A 24,180-nucleotide genomic window follows, 5' to 3' on the forward strand; every position below is an offset into this window, starting at 1 on the left:
GCTGTTTACGAATCATGTGACAAATGACATTTGACCTAATTTGAGAAGAGCGCACAGTGACACACTTTGTTGACAGGGACAGAGGCCTCTTCCTGCTCTGACTGTGTTTTGTCTCTGATCTTGCACTAATGTGGGTTTGTGCATGTGTCTGCGTCAGAGTTTCTGTTAGGGGGTAATAGCAGGCTTTTGGCCTAAAAAAAAAGTGTAAAAGTCGTTAAATAAAATTGGCGCAAGCCCCATTGTAAAATAATGCTTTTAGCCTTTTAATTGATATAAATGCATGTTGATGGAAATACATTTGACTGGTCATGCTTATCGGTCTATAGGTTAATTTGCATAATTTAGTGGAATTAAATTGCTGCGTGTGTAGGCTACAGTATATCTGTTATGTTCAGTATCTTATTTGTCACGTGCGCACAGCGTGCAGATCCTTTTAGCGGAAAATCTGTCAAACGACAACGGAAGACGTCATCAGCGCGTCACACTTTGCAACGAGCTGGAGGCTGTAGGATATGCATTTTGAGAACATATACTTTATTCTTTGAAACCTGAATGTTATGAGGTGTGTCTTACCTTGCTTATTAGATCCTCTTTCTAAATTTCTAACAGATATTTTCATCTGTCACGTGTAACCACTGGCATGTGCAGTGTCGTTTTGACAGTGTTTTCCCGCTAATTGCATTGTGACGAACATTCGCACGTAGCCTACTGCCTTGTGTGCGTTGCTACTCTTATAATGTGAATTCATTTGTATATCAACATTTTAAGCTAAACGTTCTCATCTGTTGCATCAGACTCATTGCTTTTTATTTATTTTTTATGTAACTTAGGCCTACTAGTTTGATTTTTGAATTTGGAATCTATCTTCCTACAACTGTCCCAGAGTCTGTTTGGAGTAGGCTATTTCTTTCTCGACAAGCTGACCAATAGAATAAGTAAACTTTTATACTGTGGGGGATAATAAATTGACATAGGCCATGGATTTTGCTGTTCGTTACTTGTCTTGTTGGCTGAGGACATCAGAACGTTCTGTTAATATGAATGCCCTTAATCTAAATGTGATTTCTGTCATTCTGAGCACCGTGGGTGGACGCCCTAATCAGTTGCAGCCAAAGCATATGGGTCCGGTAGATTTCTCAAATGTCTGGAAATTAAAATGTTGCTGGTCAAATGTCTGGCACCACATTTTCCAAACGTAAACACTGGTGTGCGTGTGCGCGCGAGAACCACCAATGTCCTGACTTCAGCTGGAGTTACCACTCCTGTCACTCTCCTTCCCCCTCACATCTAGAATGGAAAAAACGTCTGTGTCCACGGTATAGATGTGTGTGCTTCCTGTTAATTCACTCAGTGGTTCTAATTGAATCTATGCATATGAAAGTAGTGAATAACAAGACTGGAGAGACTTGGAAGGCTGGGACTGTAGTTAGTATTTTATTGTGACTGACGGACGGACAAATGGACAGTTCTTCTTCTCCTTATCTTTCAGTATCCTATAAAGTACCTCCTGTTATGGTACTGAAATAAACATGCCTTCTGCTACCGCTCTGGACACTCAACACAGCTGGATCTGACGGTCTCTCCACTTGGGCCAAATCTTAACTGGAGGTGCCGAACTTGAATTTTTACAGAACTTTCTCATTGACGTCAATGCACAGTACACAGAAGTCAGAGTTGCTCATGCAGTACAAAGCCCCCAGTCTCTCCAAGCTTGGATTTAATTACTCAACGTTAAAGAGTTTTAATGGTACATGACATAGCACGTTTTATGCAATAATGAAAGCTGATTAATCAGTTTTTCCAAAAGAGAACTAGGCACGTTGAGGTCTGTTGTTTTCCATGACGTGATGTGTTTGAAATCTGAACCAGGCCAGTGATACTACAGTAGTTTAACTGTAGGGGATTAACTCTGGATCACTTCTCTTCATTAGAGTCCTTCCCCACTGTACCTGTTTTTAACACCACCAGACCCTCATAAAGACGTTTAAGGAAAAATCCACCCCAAACCAACAATTCCTATCATTTACAGTGTTTAATAACAATAATATGTGAGAACAATATTTTTTGTAAACAAGTGTTTAATTTTGGTGTTATAAGGTTGGTAGCAACATGTGAAAATCATTGTGGACATCCTTTTGCCTCAAGTCAACTACGAAACCCACAATGCAATACTATCTCTATGGGCTGGCAAGCTTGTATACTGTAGCTACACACAGTACCAAAGTCTTATCAGCATGTGAATAGCTAGTTTGCTGTAAAATCGCCTAAACTGCACTATCAATTTAGCTGTCTACAATCTCACAATTTTCAATCTGACATGTGTGATCGATGTTTCCGCGATCTGAAAGTCATATTCCGATTACCTCTAAAAGTATAAGCCGTTGGGGCGGGGGTTCTACTAAGCTAACGTATGGTTTTGTTTTAACATGGTCATACCATGGCTCATTTTAGCTATTTGGTTTAGAATTTTACAACCCCTTCAGCTATCAAAATACCAATGTCAATCTGATTTAAAATATAGAATTTGGCCTTTGCTTGCTACTATAGCGCATAGAAACACATTGAACGTATAAATAAATGACTATTGTAGCTGGAAACGGCTGATTTTTAATGGAATATCTACATAGGCGTACAGAGGCCCATTATCAGCAACCAACACTCCTGTGTTCCAATGGCACGATGTGTTAGCTAATCCAAGTGTATCATTTTAAAAGGCTAATTGATTATTAGAAAACCCTTTTGCAATTATGTTAGCACAGCTGAAAACTGTTGTTCTGATTTTAAAAAAGCAATAAAACTGGCCTTCTTTAGACTGGTTGAATATCTGGAGCATTAGCATTTGTGGGTTCGATTACAGGCTCAAAATAGCCAGAAACAAAGAACTTTCTTCTGAAACTCGTCAGTCTATTCTTGTTCTGAGAAATGAAGGCTATTCCATGTGAGAAATTGCCAAGAAACTGAAGATCTCGTACAACGCTGTGTACTACTCCCTTCACAGAACAGTGCAAACTGGTTCTAACCAGAATGGAAAGAGTGGGAGGCCCTGGTGCACAACTGAGCAAGAGGACAAGTACATTAGTGTCATTTATATGGGTTACATTCAGACGAGTCCCGTGATAGTTATGGGGGCCATGGAGCACACCATCTTATTCATGAGTCTCTTTCCCCTTCTACAGATGCTACAGACCAAAGTAGGCACATCAGCGTTACCGACTCCGGATGAGTCCCGTGGGGTTTGTTTCGGTCAAACAGCAAAACGGAGGACACCATTGTGTACGTGCAGAGTCCGGTCATTCCATAAGGTGGTCATATTAGTTTGTTTGGATGCTACAGAATTTGTGAGAATGTCTCATGGTCTGACAAACGCCGCTGTAGCTCGGCCACCTTCCACCACAGATGCAGAAGACCAGCGGTGGATTGAGATGCAGCCCATGCAAAAAAATATCTATCTTAAACTGAGATTTTAATGTTTTTAATTTATTATTTTACTCGACTGAGGATTAATCGCAATGCTATGTGATATCGGTCGAATATCTGCCTGCTTTGATAGGCAATAGCTCCGATACAAATTAAATTACCCAAATCGGGGAATCGATAGAACATTGCTCAGAGATACACAAAAACAACATAACATTCAAAATGGGTGAATCTTTTCTTTTAATGTTGATATCTTACGTCTTATTATGAATTAACAAATAACCGTCATTTTCAGTCCAATTGTTTCCAAGCTGTCCTGGTCGTTGGTTAAAGTTGTAATAATAATTTTACAGCAGCAGGGTTTATGGAAGCAGGCAGCAGAGCTAGCAAGCTGTGAGACCACTGCGTCATGGAAAAGTTGTCATCTGCTTGACTGTAATGAAAAGTCAGCAGTAGGCTATATTTGTGTCAGTGGTCTGGTATGTTTAATCTCATGTTATGGCGTAATATTCTCACCGTGCTGTCTAATAACTTCTTAATAACTGTAAATAGCTGTGTGTTATGAGTTATGACCTGAGGCTTTATATTGGTCTTGCCCTTTTAGAATATGCTTCTCTAACCACCATAAAACACATCGTAACAGTCTTAACACGGCATGTCTTCGTGAGCGAGTTTCTGTGTGCGCCAGAGTCTGAGCGGAGCGTGCCCAATTTGATTGTAGCGCGGAGCGTGATTGTCAAAGGCTGGAGCATCTCCGCGAAGGCCGGCCCCAGTAGCGCTCACTTCACGAGCTCAGGGCATGCCAGGCCCAGCATGCATTTGTAGTCTACTTGTGTGCTGCTATAGCCCTTTGATTTAGCTACTGTCATGGAGTTAACTAAATATTTCCATAAAGAAACTGACCAAGCACACAGGTGCAAAATGAAGGTGAGTAAGAGAGGGAGTGTGGTGATGTAGTGTCCACAACTAAAGAATCATTGTTGAATCTGAAAATACATGTATCCCGACTGCATGAAGGTGTACTTACTATGTGCACATGCTAGAAGAAAGGAACGAGGTGGGTAGATAACTGTGCCATTGTATCAAAGTATTTATAAACTAAACATCTGATCTCTTAAAAGTTGTTCATTTTTGTTCTATTATCTGTACAATAGACCTGGCATATTCTCACTTTCAAGGAGCTTTCCATTTTGATTGGGTTATATTGCCTAACAACCTTTAGGCATACCTATAGAAAAATAAACTCTGCATCTCTGCCCAGCCTGGCAAGAGTGGCCAAAAGGGTGTTTAGCATCCCCAGTGGCTCTGCAAGTGCAGAGAGGATTTTCTCCTCTGCTGGCCTGCTCTCCAGGCACCGTCACATGAGCCTGAAGCCACACACTGTCCAAGCTCCCTGTTTCTAATACGAATTCAACGGCACTAGTAAGGCATTTTTGGTTTAATTTGTTTTTAATTTTAATTCACAGCCTATATGCGCAATTCATACACTAATGATTTAATACAACGAAATGTTCAAATTCTGAGGTGTTAGGTCCCTACCAGTCTGTGTCGCACTCACACGCGCTTCACAATGTATTTATTTGTAGGCTATAGCCTTGAAATAATATAGCAAAAATGATTCCTTCTTAGGCTCCCTTTCTGGCTTCTGGCCTATTTAGTGTTTATATGCTGTTTAATATGACATGTAGCCAATTTGAAATGATGAGCGCTTCTTACATTGACATTTTCATGTTTATTAAAATACCTTTAATTCAAATCATATGGTTTGGTTTCAACACTTCAAAACCAAATGGTTGGTCCAGGTGGAATTGTTGGTTAAATTGTGATTTTTTTTTTTTGAGCAGCAGTTATTTTTTCCTGCAGGTTTTTTAGCAGAGTGGTTGGAAAGGAAGGCACAGTGTTCCATGAGCGGGATTTCCAAATGCTCAACTCCGCTCACATACTCTGGTGTGTGCGCACATTGACTGCATTGAAGAGCAGACCGCTTGCAGTGCTTTCCTCTAGCCAGCTGTCGGCTATACAACCAGTTGTACACTCAATTTCAGCCATGTACATTTTTCCACTTAAATGAACTTGTCAATTTAGATTTTTTTTACAGTTCGCAAGTCAGGAAAAAAATTCAGCCGAGCCCTCTCCCGCTAGAATGAACGATATGCATCTTCTAGCGATCTATTGATAGGACAGGCGTCTGTCTGCCTGTCAGTCACAAAGTGAGCGATGACAGGGAAACACTGCTGGTTTGACATTTTTCACTCTCTTCCGGTACCTGGTAGTGTGTTTTCTGTAAGCTGTGTTGGCAGTCAAATGTCTTTACACGGAGGGAGAGAGCATGATGCTCATTCATCGCCTAGGAGTCAATTTGCATGACCCATATTGTGATAACGGCGGGTCGAAATCCACTTAGCCTATTGTTTCCTGGCACATATATTTATTTTATTTTCGGGTGTTTCATATACAGTCACGAAGTGCTGGCGCATGGACTTACTGTCATTTGATTGATTGATTGATTGATTGATTGATTGAACATCAAGCTAGAGTAGTTTATTAATGGTGTCGAACTGACTGAATAAACCCAATCTCATATTCTTGCCATTCATAAATCATGCAACATAATAATATCTCCATTGTATCGGGACATGGCATCGGGACAAGTAAACTCTGACATCTGCTAATGTAAAAAGGACTTCATAAAAACATTTCATTTGATTATCGATATATTATGAAAACATTTGATGAAGATGGCGACTCCTCCTCACTGCAGGACAATAGTGTAAGTAGGCTAGTGATGCGATAGTTGCACTCTGGTCCAAAATATGATAAAACTGATTGAATTGTTTTAAAAGCTTATGATATTTATATGGTAGTTTCATAGATATTGATATAGGTCTACTGATTTAATCAAGGTCAAATGCCTCTTCAAATCCCATGATTAACACCTGCTTCATTCTTCAATCATACCTGCATTGCAGATAACTGAGAAAATGCCTCTTAAAAGGGTGCTTGAAGCCTGTCGAGTTAAAGATTATTTGAGAATAAGTCTGTGGGTCAGTCGCTAAACAAGTATTTGTTTTGTATAAATTACACTGCAATTCACAAATGGAGTTGCAAACTAACTTCTTTCACTAATTTAACTGATGTCATTCTCTCTTCTCTTAACAAGTATAGACCCAGAACTTAATTGAGCATTTGTTCTGCTTATTTTAGAGACCCATTTTTCCATTTAAAAAGTGCCCATCACACAATTCGTTTGATTTAAATGTAAGCTTACATTTTTTGGGGGGGCTATTTACTTAATTTAATAAAATAAAATACATAATTTAAAGAAAAAACATTGTCAATTCATATCTTGCCATAAAATACTTTAGTCTCAATATAAGACCAGTTAAATGTAAAAATAAAGTTGCAATGTTCTCTTACTTCGAAAATAGTATAGATCATATAGGCCTAGATGATTTCCCAAAAAACTAACAAAAGGAATTCATACATTTTCAGTAATGTATGAATTCTTTTCAAATTTGTGAGAAACTCAAAGTATTCAATAATATTGCTGTGTATTTCGCATGGAATCAAGGCATTAAAATGTACCAGAGGCCACCAAAATAGAGCTTGTTCAGCAAAATATTCTTAACCCCGGCTCGGGGAATCCTGGCTGTCTACCTTTTCTATTTGGCTGACTATGCCATGTGCTTGTGGAAAACACTTGGCATCAACCTCCTTTCATAGCAGAGTGGTTAAATCAGACATTATTGCTTTTATCAAGAACACAGTGGTCCATTTACAAGAGTGTGTGTGTGTGTGTGTGTGTGTGTGTGTGTGTGTGTGTGTGTGTGTGTGTGATTTAAGCCAGACATGACCATTATGATGCAAGAACTGACATGAAGCAGATGGTTTGATTTGACCTTGAAAGTAAAGTTTCTCCCTAGAGGAGATGGCGTGAAGCCACAGAGCGAAGTGTAAGAGGGGACTGACTGGTTTATCTGTAGTATTGTCCCACTGGGCGCAGATTTCAACATTTATTTTATGTTGGTTCAACACAATTCCTTTGAAATTACGTACGAACAACGTTGGTTCAACCAGTGTCCAGTGAGGTGTCTTCTCTTATAAACTCAACAAAAAAGAAACAACCATGTATTTCAAGGATAATTCGTAAAAATCCAAATAACTTCACAGATCTTCATTGTAAAGGGTTTAAACACTGTTTCCCATGCTTGTTCAATGAACCATAAACAATTAATGAACATGCAGCTCTGGAATGGTCGTTAAGACACTAACAGCTTACAGACGGTAGGCAATTAAGGTCACAGTTATGAAAACGTAGGACACTAAAGAGGCCTTTCTACTGATTCTGAAAAACACCAAAAGAAAGATACCCAGGGTCCTTGCTCATCTGTGTGAATGTGACTTAGTCATGCTGCAAGGAGGCATGAGGACTGCAGATGTGGCCAGGGCAATAAATTGCAATGTCCGTACTGTGAGACGCCTAAGACCGCTCTACAGGGAGTCAGGGCGGATAGCCGATCGTCCAACGCAGTTGCAGACCACGTGTAACAACACCTGCACAGGATTGGTACATCCGAACATCACACCTGCGGGACAGGTACAGGATGGCAAAAACAACTGCCCGAGTTACACCAGGAACGCACAATCCCTCCATCGGTGCTCAGACTGTCCTCAATAGGCTGAGAGAGGCTGGACTGAGGACTTGTAGGCCTGTTGTAAGGCAGGTCCTCACCAGACCACACAGGCAACAACGTCGCCTATGGGCACAAACCCATCATTGCCGGACCCAACAGGACTGGCAAAAAGTGCTCTTCACTGACGAGTCGCGGTTTAGTCTCACCAGGGGTGATGGTCGGATTCGCGTTTATCGTCAAAGGAATGAGCGTTACACCGAGGCCTGTACTCTGGAGCGGGATCGATTTGGAGGTGGAGGGTCAGTCATGGTCTGGGGCGGTGTGTCACCGCATCATCGTACTGAGGTTGTTGTCATTGCAGGCAATCTCAACGCTGTGCGTTACAGGGAAGACATCCTCCTCCCTCATGTGGTACCCTTCCTGCAGGCTCATCCTGACATGACCCTCCTGCATGACAATGCCACCAGCCATACTGCTCGTCCTGTGCGTGATTTCCTGCAAGGCAGTAATGTCAGTGTTCTGCCATCGCCAGCGAAGAGCCCGGATCTCAATCCTGTTGTGCACATCTGGGACCTGTTGGATCAGAGGGTGTGGGCTAGGTCCATTCCCCCCAGAAATGTCCGGGAACTTGCAGGTGCCTTGGTGGAAGAGTGGGGTCACATCTCAGATCAAGAACTGGCAAATCTGGTGCAGTCCATGAGGATTAGATGTACTGCATTACTTAATGCAGCTGGTGGCCACACCAGAAACTGACACTTACATTTCATTTTGATCCCCCCCCCCCTCTTTTTTTTGTTCATGGACACATTATTCAATTTCTGTTAGTCACATGTCTGTGGAACTTGTTCAGTTTGTCTGTTGTTGAATCTTGTTTGTGTTCACACAAATATTTACACATGTTAAGTTTGCTGAAAATAAACGCAGTTTACAGTGAGAGGAAGTTTCTTTTTTTTGCTGAGTTTATTATGTTCCACCTTTCCAATAGAACAGGGAATCGTCCACTCTATCGATTTCATAATTTGCAACACGTTAAATGTTTCAGCTCACTGTCCTCCACAGGTGCTTTAGGTAGCTGGTAGGCTATTGGACGTGTAAGATGACAGTGACATCCAGTCCTCTGAGTCTCCCTCAACAGCTTCTGGACCTGTTTTCTGGGAATTGGAAAACTATATATAAAAAAGAGACAGATTCATAGAGGGGAAAGAAGTTGTTGAGCTGCTGAAAACGTGTAACTGAAGCCATGTCTTTCTAGTGTAGTTTACAAGCGCCGTTTTATGAAAAGTTATTTCTAGCCCTGACCAGGTCTGGTTCTGGTTAGAGAAGAGTGACGTGGGTCCGATTGGATCCTGGCTAGAGAGACTGTAGATAGCATTTCATCCTGTTGTCTCTGTTCTCCTCTCTCTCTGTAGCTCCATCTCTCTTTATGCTCATCTGTCTGTTTTGGTGCTGAAACATGAGCAGTGCAAGAGAGAACTAGCGTAAAAGAGCCATGTTTTTACCCTGTGGTTACATCAACAGCAGGGGAAGTAAATTAGGTTTTGGCGGGCAGAGATTGTTTTTGGCTTGTAGGGAAGTGGCATCAGATAGCTCTAATACATACCACTGAGTGGTATGCCAGTTCCCTTAGAAGTCTGTACCCACCACACACAGACAGAGACACACTGGAAATAGAAAACACGCTCAACTTCTCCCAAACATGGACCAGGGCACTCATAGTTTAAAGATCACATACAGTACCAGTCAAAAGTTTGGACACTTACTCATTCAAGGGTTATTAATAATAATTTTACTATTTTGTACATTGAAGAATAATAGTGAAGACGTCAAAACTATGAAATAGCAGATATGGAATCATGTAGTAACCAAAAGTGTTTAACAAATGAAAATAGATTTGAGATTCTTCAAAGTAGCCACCCTTTTCCTTGATGACAACTTTGCAATCCTCAATCCTATAGAACATTTGTGAGCAGAACTGAAAAAGCGTGTGCAGCAAGGAGGCCTCCAAACCTGACTCAGTTACACCAGCTCTGTCAGGAGGAATGGTCCAAAATTCACCCAACTTATTGTGGGAAGCTTGTGGAAGGCTACCCAAAACATTTGACCCAAGTTAAACAATTTAAATGCAGTGCTACCAAATACTAATTGAGTGTATGTAAACTTCTGACCCACTGGGAATGTGATGAAAGAAATCAAAGCTGAAATAAATAACTCCACTATTATTCGGACATTTCACATTCTTAAAATGAAGTGGTGATCCTAACTGACCTAAGACTGTGAATTTTTACTAGGATTAAATGTCAGGAATTGTGAAAACTGAGTTTAAATGTATTTGGCTAAGATGTATGTAAACTTCTGACTTCAACTGTGTATATTTTTATGTATACATTTTTTTTCTTCTGGATTTTGACAATTCTCCCGTGATCCTATTTTCATATCAGGTGACCCCTAGTTTGGGAACTGCTGGTCTACGTGTTTGTCTGATCACATCGCTCCTCTCATACCATTTTATGAGCCATGACATTAGCTGTGTGGGAAAGTGAACAGGATAGGAGTATAACGGACATTATAGGCCTATCTCCTACACGTCATGTAAAACCAGCCATGTAGGGAATGGGGATGCATACATATTCGCAGGATATGATGAACTAACCACCACCTAACATATAACACTAGCTAACAAGGGGGCTGGCGCTAGGGAATGAAGCACTGTCTGAGAGATGCATTTTTACACCAACATTTCATAGGTCTTCCTAGAGGCAGGCGAGGTAATGGTCTGAATGCCAATCAGTCGTCAGCGCTGTAGGTAATGTTTTTGTGGTATTCAGAAGACTGCCACTCAAGCAATTAGGATTGTCTCTTGCTGCCTTTCCGTCTCCTGGCATTACAGCACAGACCTGGATGTAATTTTACCACACACAAGTTACTTTCCATTACGATTGCTGTCAACCTTAGTCAACCTCCCACTCCCCTCCTTTCTCTCTCTCTTCCCCCTCTAGCTCCAGCTGATTCTCTCGTTCTGGTCTGGTCCACAGGGTGTGTGGAGGTCCAGGTTTCCACTGTGTTGACTGAAACGAGGCCCAGAGCAGAGAAGTGGCTGTGGTGTCTCACATTAGATCGGCTCTGTTAGTGGTTTGGCTGGAGCTGCTTTAGCTGTGTGTGTGTGTGTGAGGACTTCAAAATACATGCTGTGGAATCATCTGTCAGTCAAGGGGGTGTGTACTGTATTGCTGATTTTAGAACTAGAAAGCGGTGAGGGTAGGACTGGGCTGGGACCAACTACAACCGCCAAGACAACCACTGCATCTCAAATAATCATGTTGACTTTAATGCAAATGTTCGCTCAAAGCGCAAGGCAATGTCACAGATTCGACAAAGGCATGGCTCAGACATGACATAAATCAAATGGACCAAGTGGCAAATGTTGTTCCACAACAGACTGGAGCTGTTTGTTAGGGTAATATCATTGATTGATTCTCTGACTTTGATTCTGGTACTTGATCCTGGCGACCACCCCTAGGCCAGGACATTGTGGAAACTAGTGAAACCCATCTGTGGTTTGTTTCAGCAGGCTGACTGCACTTTACTAGCCCCATTAAAGTTCTCCTGAACGCTTCTACCTCGTCAAACCTCTCTTCACACACTCACCAGGACCACCTCGTCAAACCCAGGCACTAAAGGGCCATCCGTGTTGAGCTGTTTTAAAGCTCTGTGTTGTTTTTAATGCCTATTGAGTGAAATGGGATGATAACGTTATGAAGTTGTAACTGCTTTTCAATTAGCTGTACAACAGTTCCCTGCTGACTTTTACACAAACCGGTTGTAATTGGGACAGCTTATGAGATAGCATTGTAAGTAGAGCACTTTCTGTTATGAGGTATCATTTAGGGTTTCCTTTAGTTCAGATGAGAGGAATGTGTTGTTGGGTTAGTTATAAAGTTTTAGGTAAATGGTTATGAGGGAGTGGCTGGTTGCTGGTTGCTGCCTTCTATACTGCTGGTGGATGGAGTGAGTTAAACCCCCACACTGTCAGGTGTTTTGAGACCTAGTGAAATATTTCTATTGAATTGTGCTTATTCAAGGTTTAATATTGTGTGTGTGTGCAGGGCCTAAAATTAACACCTGCCAAGTGCAGGTAGATTTAGTTATTGTCTATTTCACCAGCCACGTTGGCGGGTGGTCAGGCTCCACTGTGCAAGCATTTCAATCGCATTTGTGAATAAAAATAGTCAAGTATGATCACATTTATAGTATTTCCCTCGTTTTGTTTTATAGCTGGTAAATTAATCGCATCAAGTCAAAACTACGAACCGTCCGTATATAGCCTATTCCACCTCTCGCTGCCACACTGCTTGGTGGGGGCTGATGTGCACACGTGAAGAGCTGAGTGAAAGATACATATTTTAGAAGCACTGACACAGGCATAAAAGTTGGTCAAGTTTACTTGAAACGAAAGTCGACAGAAGTGAGACTTTGTCCTTGTTTCTTGGCTATTTACGTAGTTTCTTTTTTCTGTTTCAACTAGCAGGGAAGAGAAGACCACTCTTCTCCTAGACATACTCAATCACACAGGCACAGACATGACTCGAGTCCCATTCCCACAGTTCCCTCCAGGGGCAGGTGAACATTTTTAACTCGTCAAGACTCAGGTCTTAAAATGAAATTTAAAAAAATACCACATTTAGTTCTTAATAGTAATACAATTATTGTTTTAGAAACATTACCAAACATTATGTTGGTGTCATTTTAGCTAAAAAAATATTTTTCCATTTACCTGCAACATTTGCTGGTGGACCAAAAAGTTAATTGTGTGATAATAAATAACATCTCATATGAGACGTTTTCACTACAATTGTCTTCCACTGGGATCTACAATAGTCCTTTATTGTATATCCATCTCTCTCCCGCTCGCTCTAACTCAGTCTCCAAATGGAACATCCCAATCTGGGAGCCATTATTAGGAGATGGGGGAGGAGAATGGTGGAGGAGTGGATAACAAGAGTGGGATGGAGGGGATGAGTGACAGCCAGAGGGGAGCGTATGTTTAAGGAAGAGTGAAGGTTAAATAAATGAGTGCTGTAAGAGATGTGACAGCTGGCACTACTGGGCTACTACACACACACACACACACACAAAGGGGGTTCTCACTCAGTGGTGTAGAGTGTCTGTCAGGGCAGCAGTTTAACAGTTTACAGAGGCCTGCTAAAAGCTGCTGTCATGAGGCTCTGGACCTCTGCTCTCTCTCTCTCTCTCTCTCTCTCTCCCTTTCCTCCTCTTTGCTCTCGGTCTCTCTCCTCTCCAACCCACCAAGCGTCGCTCGGCTCCTGTTGTACTCAATACATGGGACGCCATCTATGCTTTCTTAGAACTGATGATGCTGAAGTTTGAAAGCACCCACTCAAACACTGTTTTTAATATCTGTGAAATACTTGTTCCCCTCCACACAGAAACACACACAGGGCCATAGCACATTATTTATTTGGCTAGGGTGTGTGTGTAGCTCGCTGGGCCAGATTGTTTGGAGCTAGTGGTGAAGGAGGTTGTTGCTTCCAGACAATCAGGCAGCCAGTCTCGGAGGTGGTCATGATTAATAGAGAATACAACACGTTTTCCTACTGTTCCATCACTGTGTCCCTTGCCCCCTGGCAAATCTCTGGCCCCCTAATAATGTCCCTGACCCCCTAATAATACCCCTGATCCAGAGAGGGCTCTCCTCCCCCTGCTCTGTCTGTCTCTGTGGTCTCCACTCTCTCAGGGCCAGTTCAGAGTCTGTCCAAGTGCACCATTATCAACTGCTCCCCTCTGATTGGGATAGTTACTTACCCTTATGACAACTCTGACACTGCTACCCTTCAGCTCTCTGTTTCTGACCTAAAACACCTACTCCTCTCTCTCTCTCACTTCTTATCGTGTCCCAATGTGGCCCCACCCCTCTAAGTGAACTGTTAAGAACAGACTGACTTTGTCCTTGGTGGAATACACAAACTCTTTACTCCGTTCAAAACCGTCTGTTTTTTGTCCCGGAGTGTGCTTTGTATAAATCTGTGTTAATGACTTATTTAGGAGCTGCTGAACCTGTGGATGCGTGCACCATGTAAATCTGTGACTGTGTTTTATTTAAACTTCTGGCTAAGTGTGTATGTTTGTGTTTAGGAGCTGTCAAGTTGTGGCTGGAACAAGAAGGAGAAGCACAGCTCTGCCCCTAATGCTGTGGCCTTCACCCGCAGGTTCAACCAGGTAATGCACACACAGGCAGAAAAGTGGGGGTGGATAGGGGGAGAAATGTTCCCCTGGAGCTGAGTTATGAGCTTTGGCGAGCAAGTCATGGAGAGATTAAATCCTCTCCTCTTTCCTCTTCTTCTCTCACCACATCCCAAATCATCCTCTCTTTCCTAATCCTTTGTTTTGGAGCTTGGAGGGTGTCATGGTAACAAAACATACCTCCTGCTGACTTGTTGACTCATCTTACATAGGGACACACACACACACACACACACACACACACACACACACACGCACACACACACACTCCATTGACATATCTCACAGCAGTGCATTCGTCTGTATTCTGTACCTGACGCTTTGGGCCTTTAGAGCCCTGAATACGACACAATCCATCATCTAAAAATATCCCATTTGTCCTATTGTCTTAGCCTGCTCTTTCTCTCTCTCTCTCTCTTTCTCTCTCGGTCTCTCAAATCCTATCGGTCTCATCTGACTGGGTTCTGTCCATGATATGGCTAATAAACACTGAAGAGACCTGAGAGACTTTCTTTCCCAACACTCTGTCCTTAGCTGGCCTTCACTGTCTCTGGTGTTTGTTTAAACTGTTTGGATATGGATATGGTCTGATAATGTGTTTGTGCATGGTTTTAGTACACTTGGGTATTTGTGTTTTGAGCGCGTGTGCATGAGTACAATTGAGCTCACGTGTGAAGTCATCAGCAGGAAGCCCTCTAATGACGCACGGGCAGCCTTACCCTTTTATCCTGCTCCATGTCTCCTTCTTTTCCTTTCTCCCATCTCCCCGGTCTCTACCCCTGTCCATTTGATTGTCTTTACTACCCTCCATCTTCTCCCTGCCCCTTTAAGAGTGTCTTTAAGACCCTGCAGACTCCGTATGAGATGATGTTAGAGGAATGTGTTTCTGTGGAAAGTTCCCCAAACGGCCGTTACAGATGTTAGTTAGCTGCACATCACAGGGCCAGCCGGCCGGCAGGCATCAGCCAAGTAAAAGGAGCCTTGTGAATAATGGGGCTTAGGCAGGGAGAGGTCCTTAGCATGAGCTCCAGTCTTAGCAGTCTTCCTTCAACTCTGTTATTGGCTTCAGGCTTTGGATGACAAGGGGAAGGCTGCCATCTTTCAGTAATGCTCAAGCTCAAACCCATAGGTTGTTAGTTAATAATTATTCTGGTTTGTTATTTATCTATCTGCAATGACCTTTTTTGCACTAACTCTTTTGACTCCTCACATATGCTGCTGTTACTGTTTATTATCTATCCTGTTGCCTAGTCACTTTACCCCTACCTATTTGTGCATATCTACCTCAATTACCTCGTGTCCTTGCACATCGACTCTGTACTGGTGCACCGTGTATATAGCCAAGTTAGTGCTAGAGGTGTCACTACCGATCCGGGTTCGATCCCGGGCTGTGTCTGGGTTAGGGTAGGGTTTGGCCGGCCGAGATGTCTTTGTCCCATCACGCTCTAGCAACTCCTGTGGCGGGCCGGGCGCATGCACGCTGACACAGTCGCCAGTTGGACAGTGTTTCCTCCGACACATTGGTGCGGCTGTCTTCCAGGTTAAGCGAGCACTGTGTCAAAAAGCAGTGCGGCTTGGTTGGGTTGTGTTTCGGAGGATGCATGGCTCTCGACCTTCGCCTCTCCCGAGTCCGTACGGGAGTTGCAGCGACAAGACTAACTACTGTACCAATAAGATATCACAAAATTGGGGAGAAAAGGAGGTAAAAAGTAGAATTCTTTAAAAAGAAATACAAATAATGCATTTCTTTTCCCTATTTGAAAAAAATAAAGATCTCTGTTTGGTGGGAAGGGATTTGAGCTATCTCCATACTGCTTTTCCATTTCTTCATGTTGTTTTGAAAACACGGGATAGGTTAAGGTTTGAGTATATACACCCGATATACAAAACTATTTCAGCTACATCCGTTGCAGAAAGTCGAGTACACAGCCATACAATCTCCATAGACAAACATTGGCAGTAGAATGGCCTTACTGAAGAGCTCAGTGACTTTCAACGTGGCACCATCAGAGGATGCCACCTTTCAAACAAGTCAGTTTGTCAAACTGTAAAACCCCGGTCAACTGTTTGGAATGAGATGTTTGATTAGCAGGTGCCCACATACTTTTGGTTATGTAGTGTAGGTTGGTATGACTGGCGAGGGGTAGGTATAGAGTGGGATGTAGTGGAAAGGGGAGGAGAGGATGGTTTAGGGATGAAGTGAAAAGGATTAAAGGGGATGGGGGAGGTTAGGTGTAGAGCTAAAGAAGATTGGAGAAGGGTAGATAATGTTCTGGGTGAATGGGGGCTGAGGTAAGGCTAGAGCGGGCTGGAGGGGCCCTGGGGTAAGGCTGGAGGGGCCCTGGGGTAAGGCTGGAGGGGCCCTGGGGTAAGGCTGGAGGGGCCCTGAGAGTTGACTGAGGTATGGCTGGAGGGGCCCTGGGAGTTGACTGAGGTATGGCTGGCGGTAACGGAGTGGCTATTTTAAAGGGATACGGCAATATTTGTTTGTTCTACTTACCCAGAGTCAGATGAACTTGTGGATACCATTTTTATGTCTCTGTGTGCAGTATGAATAGAGTTGGCGTTCATTTCACGAGCCAATGCAAAATAGTGTTAGCGCAATGACTGGAAGTCTACAGGTGTGAGGGCTAGGGCTGGCACTATTACCATCTAACCGTGTAACCGACGGTTATGGATGAACACGGTCTTGAAAATAAAATAACCATTAACGTTTTTTTGTGTGTGTGGAATGAACAGCTGACGGAAGACAGGACGGCAGGGCATTCGTTCGGTTGTGTCGGTTTCTCCAGTAACAATGTGAAACAAGCAAGGTGTTGTAGCAAACAAGTCTTTGGTTGTCTAGGCAACGCCCCCTTCCTTGCAGCAGCTCACATATGAATAGAGCTTGGAACCTCTAACCCTGGCAATAAATGTGTTAAGGCGTCAATGGAACGCAGACATTCCATTGACCAGATTGGCGCACATTCAATAAATATGATCTAACAAAGTGGATATTCCTCAAATCCTTCATGATTTATGTATTGTAACAGGCCCACAATGTGGTTGCTTAGGGCCGATTTGGATATTGTTGTCTGTTTTCAAATCAAATGTTATTTGTCACATGCTCTGAATACAACAGGTGTAGAACAGTGAAATGCTTACTTACAAGCCCTTAACCAACAATGCAGTTTTAAGAAAAGTACTTGTCAAGTAAAAAATAGATGAATAAAAAAAAAAAACATCAGTAAATTAACAATAGCGTGGCAATATACAGGGGGTACCGGTACAGAGTCAAGGTGTGACACTGGTTAGTTGAGGTGATATGTAGAGGTAAAGTGACTATGCATAGATAATACAGAGTAGCAGCAGTGTAAAAGAGGGGGGGGGGGGGGTCTGGGTAGCCATTTGTTTAGCTGTTCAGGAGTCTTTTATGGCTTGGGGGTAGAAGCTGTTAAGAACTCCTTTGGACCTAGACTTGACGCTCCGGCACCGCTTGCCGTGCGGTAGCAGAGAGAACAGTCTGACTAGGGCGGCTGGGGTCTTTGACCATTTTTAGGGCCTTCCTCTGAGACCGCCTGGTATAGAGGTCCTGGATGGCAGGAAGCTTGGCCCCAATGATGTACTGGGCCATACGCACTACCTTGTGCCTTGTGGCCGGAGGCAGAGCCGTTGCCATACCAGGCAATGATGCAACCAGTAAGGATGCTCTCGATGGTGCAACTGTAGAGCCTTTTGAGGGTGTAGAACTTTTTGAGGTTGTTGTCCTACTACCACACGGCCAGGTCTCAGACTATAGGGAGGGGGTCAATCTCATCGTTGTCGGTGATCAGGCCTACCACTGTTGTATTGAGGATCAGTGTGGGGGATGTGTTATCTACCCTTACCACCTGGGGGTGGCCCGTCAAGAATTCCAGGATCCATTTGCAGATGGAGGCGTTTAGTCCCAGGGGCCTTAGCTTAGTGATGAGCTTTGAGGGCACTATGGTGCTGAGCTGTAGTCAATAAACAGCATTCTCACATAGGTGTTCCTTTTGTCCAGGTGGGAAAGGGCAGTGTGGAGTGCAATATAGATTTCATCATCTGTGGATCTGTTGGGGCAGTATGCAAATTGGAGTGGGTCTAGGATTTCTGGGATAATGGTGTTGTGAGCCATGACATGTAGAAGTTGTTAATTTTAATGTTTAGAAGAAGTGACTGCTAAATGCTAACCCCTGTTCGTATAAGCTGGTTAGCTAGCATACAGACATCTTTGGTGTGAGTCAGTAATTTTTTTAAACTGTAATGCAGTTTATTGGTAACAATGACATGAACATGTGTTGGGGTTGACGTCCATACAAGCATTAAACACAGATCTTTGCCTCAACATAGTGTGAAATACACTAGCCTAAAGGTAAGCTCATTTTTCTGGGGGTCAATGAGGCGACTCAGGATCTTTCCCCCACAGCCCTTTCCCCCACGCATTTCAATTGCTATTCCATTGTTCTGTTCAAGTTCAATATACCTCTTTTAACACTTCTATATATAGTATTCTCATGGCTAATCTTGCAATGGCTGCCTGGTATTGTGATGCAATAATTTCCATCGTCATGTAGAATGTTCATTCAAATAACTGATGTGCCTCATGCAATGGAATGTCATTTTTGTAATGTTGAAATAACAAATGACAGCATGTATTGATGGGTACACTTCGTGCTTTTATTTCCTGCTTTGCTCCTTGCAATGGTCACAAGTCTAGCCATTATGCCATTCTTGACTTGAATGGGGATGCCCATTCTATTCATTCTATTTATATGGCAGCACATGCAGTCAGGAGGAGAGGGGAAAATGTGCGTCTTGTATAAAATAAATTAGCCCCTGACCCTAGCCATACCCAGCTGTAGCCTCTTCAGCACCCAGGCAGTGAGATGGAGCTATCGTAAACTCTCCAGTCCTCTGGTGCTTTTATGAGAGACTCCGCCTATTACAGGACTAATCCGCAGCTATCAGCTGGTGTCTCCATGTTCCATGTTATTTATGATGATTGCAGAGTTGGACAGAGCAGCCTGAAATAACAGGGATTTATAAGATCATAAACACTACTGGAAAGACAACTGAGAGCCTCTGCTCTTTCCTCTGGCCTGACCTGTAGAGTGCACACACATAGACATATGAGGGCACGCACACACTATTTTAGGCTTAGGGGATTAGGTTTACGAGTTAGGTTTGGGGTTAGGGTAAGGGTTTGGTAAATAAGGATTTGGAATAGGAATACATTTATTACTTTCCCAAAAAACCCTGATAATTCACAAAAACAAAGTTGTGTGTGTGGAGGATGTTAGAGGGGAAAAAGTTATGTTACTACCCTGCAACTCTCCAACCACTTTAATCTCTTGAATGGCTGTGACCCTCAATGGTGCCGGAGTGTAGCAGTACATTATTTTTCCCACAGTGGTTTTCTATGCAGAGCCACCTGCAGTAAGCTGATATCACACACACTCACACTGACCCTGTGGGGGGTTTGGTCAGTCTGTTAACCAGAGCAGCCCCTCCCCTCCCTTCCCCATGTTGCTTCCCCCCTCTGGGCCTGTCTGGGATTCTCATCATCTGCACAACCCTGCACGTACAGTAGAACCATGATCACACACACTCTGAAGAAGGGAGGACCTAAAGATTTGGAGAAGGGAAGAGGGAAAGTGAGCGGGAGGAAGAGAGGGACTCCTGGGGAGATGGAAAGTTGAAGATGAAGCAAGCGAGTTGGAAGTGTAAGAAAGGGATGCAGAGAAGTGAGATGGTTGCACAGGGAAAGTAAAGGATAGAAAAAGCTGACTTCAAGGAGCATCAGTATTGTGTATAGTTGATGACATATTGATGTATTGGTCTATTACACAGACAGGCAGGATATACGTTTGGTGAAGTGCATATTTCCTTTGTTTTTCCTGTGGGTAGGTTAGGTGACATCAGCGCTCTAGATCTCTCTGATCCACGCTGATCACTCTGTCTCTCCGTCTGTCTCTCGCTTCCTCACTATCTCTCTCTCTTTCTCCTCTCCTCTCTCAGGCTCTCGCTCCCTCTTACATACATACTTTCTCTCTCAATTCAATTAAATAAATGCTTTATTGGCATATTGGAATGGGTGTTTGCCACTGTTGCCAAAGCAATGTATATGAAGTATGACACAAATGAACAGTATGCGTGACAAACAATTTTAATATCAACAAAAACAATTATACTGTACATAAATAATACACAAAAAGGAAAACGGCAACATTTGAGAAATTAAATCTAGAAGGGGTCATGTACATGACATGGTGGGAGCTATTGTCACTTGTCTTATGACAGGCCAGGACACACTGCAGCAAGCTCTACGTTTTCACCTAACAAAATGCTGATTTGTGTTTCTCCTCAACATATGCAGTTAAAGAGATCCTGAAATTATTTCTTTAAATTTCAGGAGATAAATACCTCTGAGTCATTGGAGCAGTTTTGTATGAAGTGCTGCTCATTCTCTAGTTCACCCAACCCACAGTGCTTACATAGTTTTTCTTCGCAGACCTTCCATGTTTTTCTGGTTTCTATTTGTTTCTCTCTTGCTCTCTCTCTCCTCTATCTTTCTCTCTGGAACACGGTGTACAGACAGCTTTAGACTATAAAAGACTCAGGATGCCTGATATCAGCTTATTTCCCCCCCCCCCATTACCACTCCTCTTCCTTCCATCTTTCCATTCCTCTTCCCTCCCTCTCTTCCCTTCCCTCTCTCCTGAGGGTGGTTGGACCAGACACTGACCAATTCATTGACCTTATTTGCTTTACTATGAGAGGAGAGCTGTGTCAGTGAGCTCTTGGCCAATTGATATATCGATCAGATCACTTTGTTCTGTCTGGGGGTTATCTCTCACACACTCTGACCACATTCTCTTACATACCTTTTATGGGTAGCTGTTGATACATCAGCTGGTGTAGTGCTGCTGGATCATGGGGGAGCAGCGCTCCCTTATTTTAAAATTTAATTCAAATATACACAGAGCTGGTCAAACTATTTTTGGAAATTTAATTCTGATCATTTATGTATGATTTATAGTTAATTACCACAAATTACATAACAATTATAGTATGACAAACCATATAAATATGTATAGCAACCTAGAGGTAGGTAAATGGTGGTTTCTTCCATGTCTCCTCTCTGGCGGTGACGAGAATGAAGAGCGGTAGGCTACTTGTGTGCACTGCAGAGGCCGGTCAGAGGCTGGACCACTTTGACCAATCAGAACATTGAAAAATCATCACCAGCAGTTCCTATCCTATTCTTAAAGGGATACCATCCTTATGTCTCAGTTTCCAGTATGAAGGAAGTTAGAGGTAGTTTCACGAGCCAATGCTAACTAGTGTTAGGGCAATGACTGGAAGTGTATTTTATTTAACCTTTATTTAACTAGGCAAGTCAGTTAAGAACAAATTCTTATTTACAATGATGGCCTACCATAAGGCAAAAAACCTCCTGCGGGAACGGGTTGCTGGGATTAATGGGTATCTACAAACCATAGGCTAATAGTTTAACACCATCTGCTCTAAAACAGTCATTCAAGAAGATCTACATGCATATTCCCATGAAACTGATTGTGATCAAATGATTGGCATGCAGATGCCATTTCGCCGGTAAAATGTGAATAATTATCATTCATGGTTGACAGCAATGATGGTCTATTTTGAGACGAGATACAGTATCCCTAACTTGGAGAGTGAGGGTATTAAAAATAGAAACGCTTCTTCCACCACTGGCTGGAGTCTGAACTTTCCTCCATTCCAGTAGCCCTCCTACCCCTCTTCTCCTCCAGTGCTCTTGTTTCCCCCAAAGATCACATTGCAGACAGAACAACTAATCTGATGAACATTCCCATTAGTTCAGCTTCTCTGTAGACATTGTGTTGTGATCTGACCTGTGTGATGTAGGCTGAGTCTGTCTTGAAGGAACATTATACCTGATGTTAAATAGCTGTTTAGTCTGCAATCACATGTATGAGTGTGTCTGTCTACTCTGTTGGGAAGTCCTGTTTAACCATCTGTGTCAGGTGCCGTTAATCACTTTGTGCTATGCAAAATAACAAATTGATTGATTGTGTCTCCAGACAACTTTCTGGGTGGTGAGGGAGATTCTTCATGCTCAGACCCTGAAGATCAGAGCTGAGGTACTCAGTCTGTACATCCGAACTGCCAAGGTAAGGAACACAACACGGTACTCTGTTTATTCTCAACAGATTATTGTTTCATTTCCACATGAGTGGACAATAAACCTATAGTAATGCAAAAGTGTGTGTATACATCTGGAGTGTTTTCTGTTCCCAACAGAAACTGTGTGACATAAACAATCTGCATGCCGTGATGGCTGTGGTGTCGGGCCTACAAAGCGCTCCCATCTATAGACTCTCCAAGACGTGGGCGGTGAGTTACTGTGTGTCCATGCATCTCAAAACAATGGTCTCTCTCTAACCGCACGCTACAAAAAATGTGGTTGAAAATGTGTTTGACGGTGTGTTGTAGAGCAGTGGCAGATGTAAATGGTCTTTATCTCACCAGTCAAAAGTCATTACATGGTCATTACTGGAATATGTAATGGTTTTGTGTATATGAAGCGTCTGTGCAGAAACTTCAGCGAGAACATTGATTTAACGTGCACTGTCCCTGTAAAAATAAACTCTCATACGTAAGCTCACTCACTCTCCGCACACTGGTCACTCTCACTTTATTTCTCTCACACTCTCACTCACACTCTTTCTCTCTCACGCACTCTCTCGCTCTCTCACGCACGCTCTCACTTTCTGGCAAGGCTGAAAACCAGACTTTGCTTGCCGGGTAATGCACGGTATTATATTGCACTCTGAAGTGACCGGAAAATTAATAAATTAGAGTGAATGAATTTGAATCACAACGAGGCCATTCCAGGGAAATGATCCCCAGTTCTCCCGCCACAACAATATTCCTGGCTCCAGTCTGGATATTGTGCTTCTTACGTCCAGATTTGAGCTCTTTCCCCCCTCTTTTTAGCACTTTCTCACTTGGCTCTTGCTTTCATATGTTCCCACTTTTATTTAGTCTGTGAATGTTGAATTAATTCTCTGTATGTGAACAATAATTCAACTCTCTCTGTCTCTGTGTAGTTGTTGAGTCGGAAGGACAAAGCAACGTTTGAGAGGTTGGAGTACCTCATGGCCAAAGAAGACAACTACAAGCGTCTGAGAGACTACATACGCAGCCAGAGCATGAACTCCTGCATACCGTACCTGGGTAAGATGCAGACACTTTCCCGTCGCCATTCTCCCTGCCATTTTATATAGAAGCACTGAGAAGCTCAGACCTTTTAAAAGGACTTTCTACTCTAAAATGAAAGAAAATAAAAGTATACTGACACCATCTAAAATATCATTTCCACCCCTAGAAATGAGCCCAAAAATGTATTGTTACAATTATTTTAACATATTTAACATATAGCTTATGCATGGTCCATATTATCAGGTATGCTATTAGCAATCAGCATTATCACCTGTAGCCCAACTGGTGCAGCATAGTGGCTATAAATAAATTGGCTGAAGAATGGGGTTGCCTATCTGCATTTACCCTATTGAGCTAATCATTAGCTAGATACCCACATGTAATCTTTTAACTAGTTACAATTCATCAATATGATGCTATGTCCCAAAAAACTTGCATGAACACAGTGAATAGGGTTACTTGGGGTAAAACAGCCCCTGCCTGTACCTCACACAAACCACTTAATGTTAAAAATAAATAATCATCCCCTAACACTTTCCCTGGTTGCCACCACTATTGCTCAACTAAACATTTCATCTGTCTCATCACAATTTAAGTCACTCCCCCAAAATAATTTTGCGGTAGGGTGGCACTTTACCCCACGTTA

The 24,180-nt window shown here is 42.7% G+C and overlaps 1 protein-coding gene across 6 annotated transcripts in view; it reads left to right on the forward strand.

The window, feature by feature from the left end:
- The window catches only part of LOC139406651 (ras-specific guanine nucleotide-releasing factor RalGPS2-like), a 143,748-nt gene that overhangs the window by 59,389 nt on the left and 60,179 nt on the right, over positions 1-24,180 (forward strand). For all 6 annotated transcript variants that reach the window (XM_071149493.1, XM_071149495.1, XM_071149492.1 and 3 more), the window contains 4 exons: positions 14,202-14,285; positions 22,394-22,483; positions 22,614-22,706; positions 23,423-23,549. In XM_071149493.1, coding sequence (XP_071005594.1) covers positions 14,202-14,285; positions 22,394-22,483; positions 22,614-22,706; positions 23,423-23,549 — 394 coding nt within the window. The remainder of the gene's footprint in view (positions 1-14,201; positions 14,286-22,393; positions 22,484-22,613; positions 22,707-23,422; positions 23,550-24,180) is intronic.

This window comes from Oncorhynchus clarkii, chromosome 4, assembly GCF_045791955.1.
Source record: "Oncorhynchus clarkii lewisi isolate Uvic-CL-2024 chromosome 4, UVic_Ocla_1.0, whole genome shotgun sequence".
In the NCBI taxonomy this organism is placed as follows: domain Eukaryota; kingdom Metazoa; phylum Chordata; class Actinopteri; order Salmoniformes; family Salmonidae; genus Oncorhynchus; species Oncorhynchus clarkii.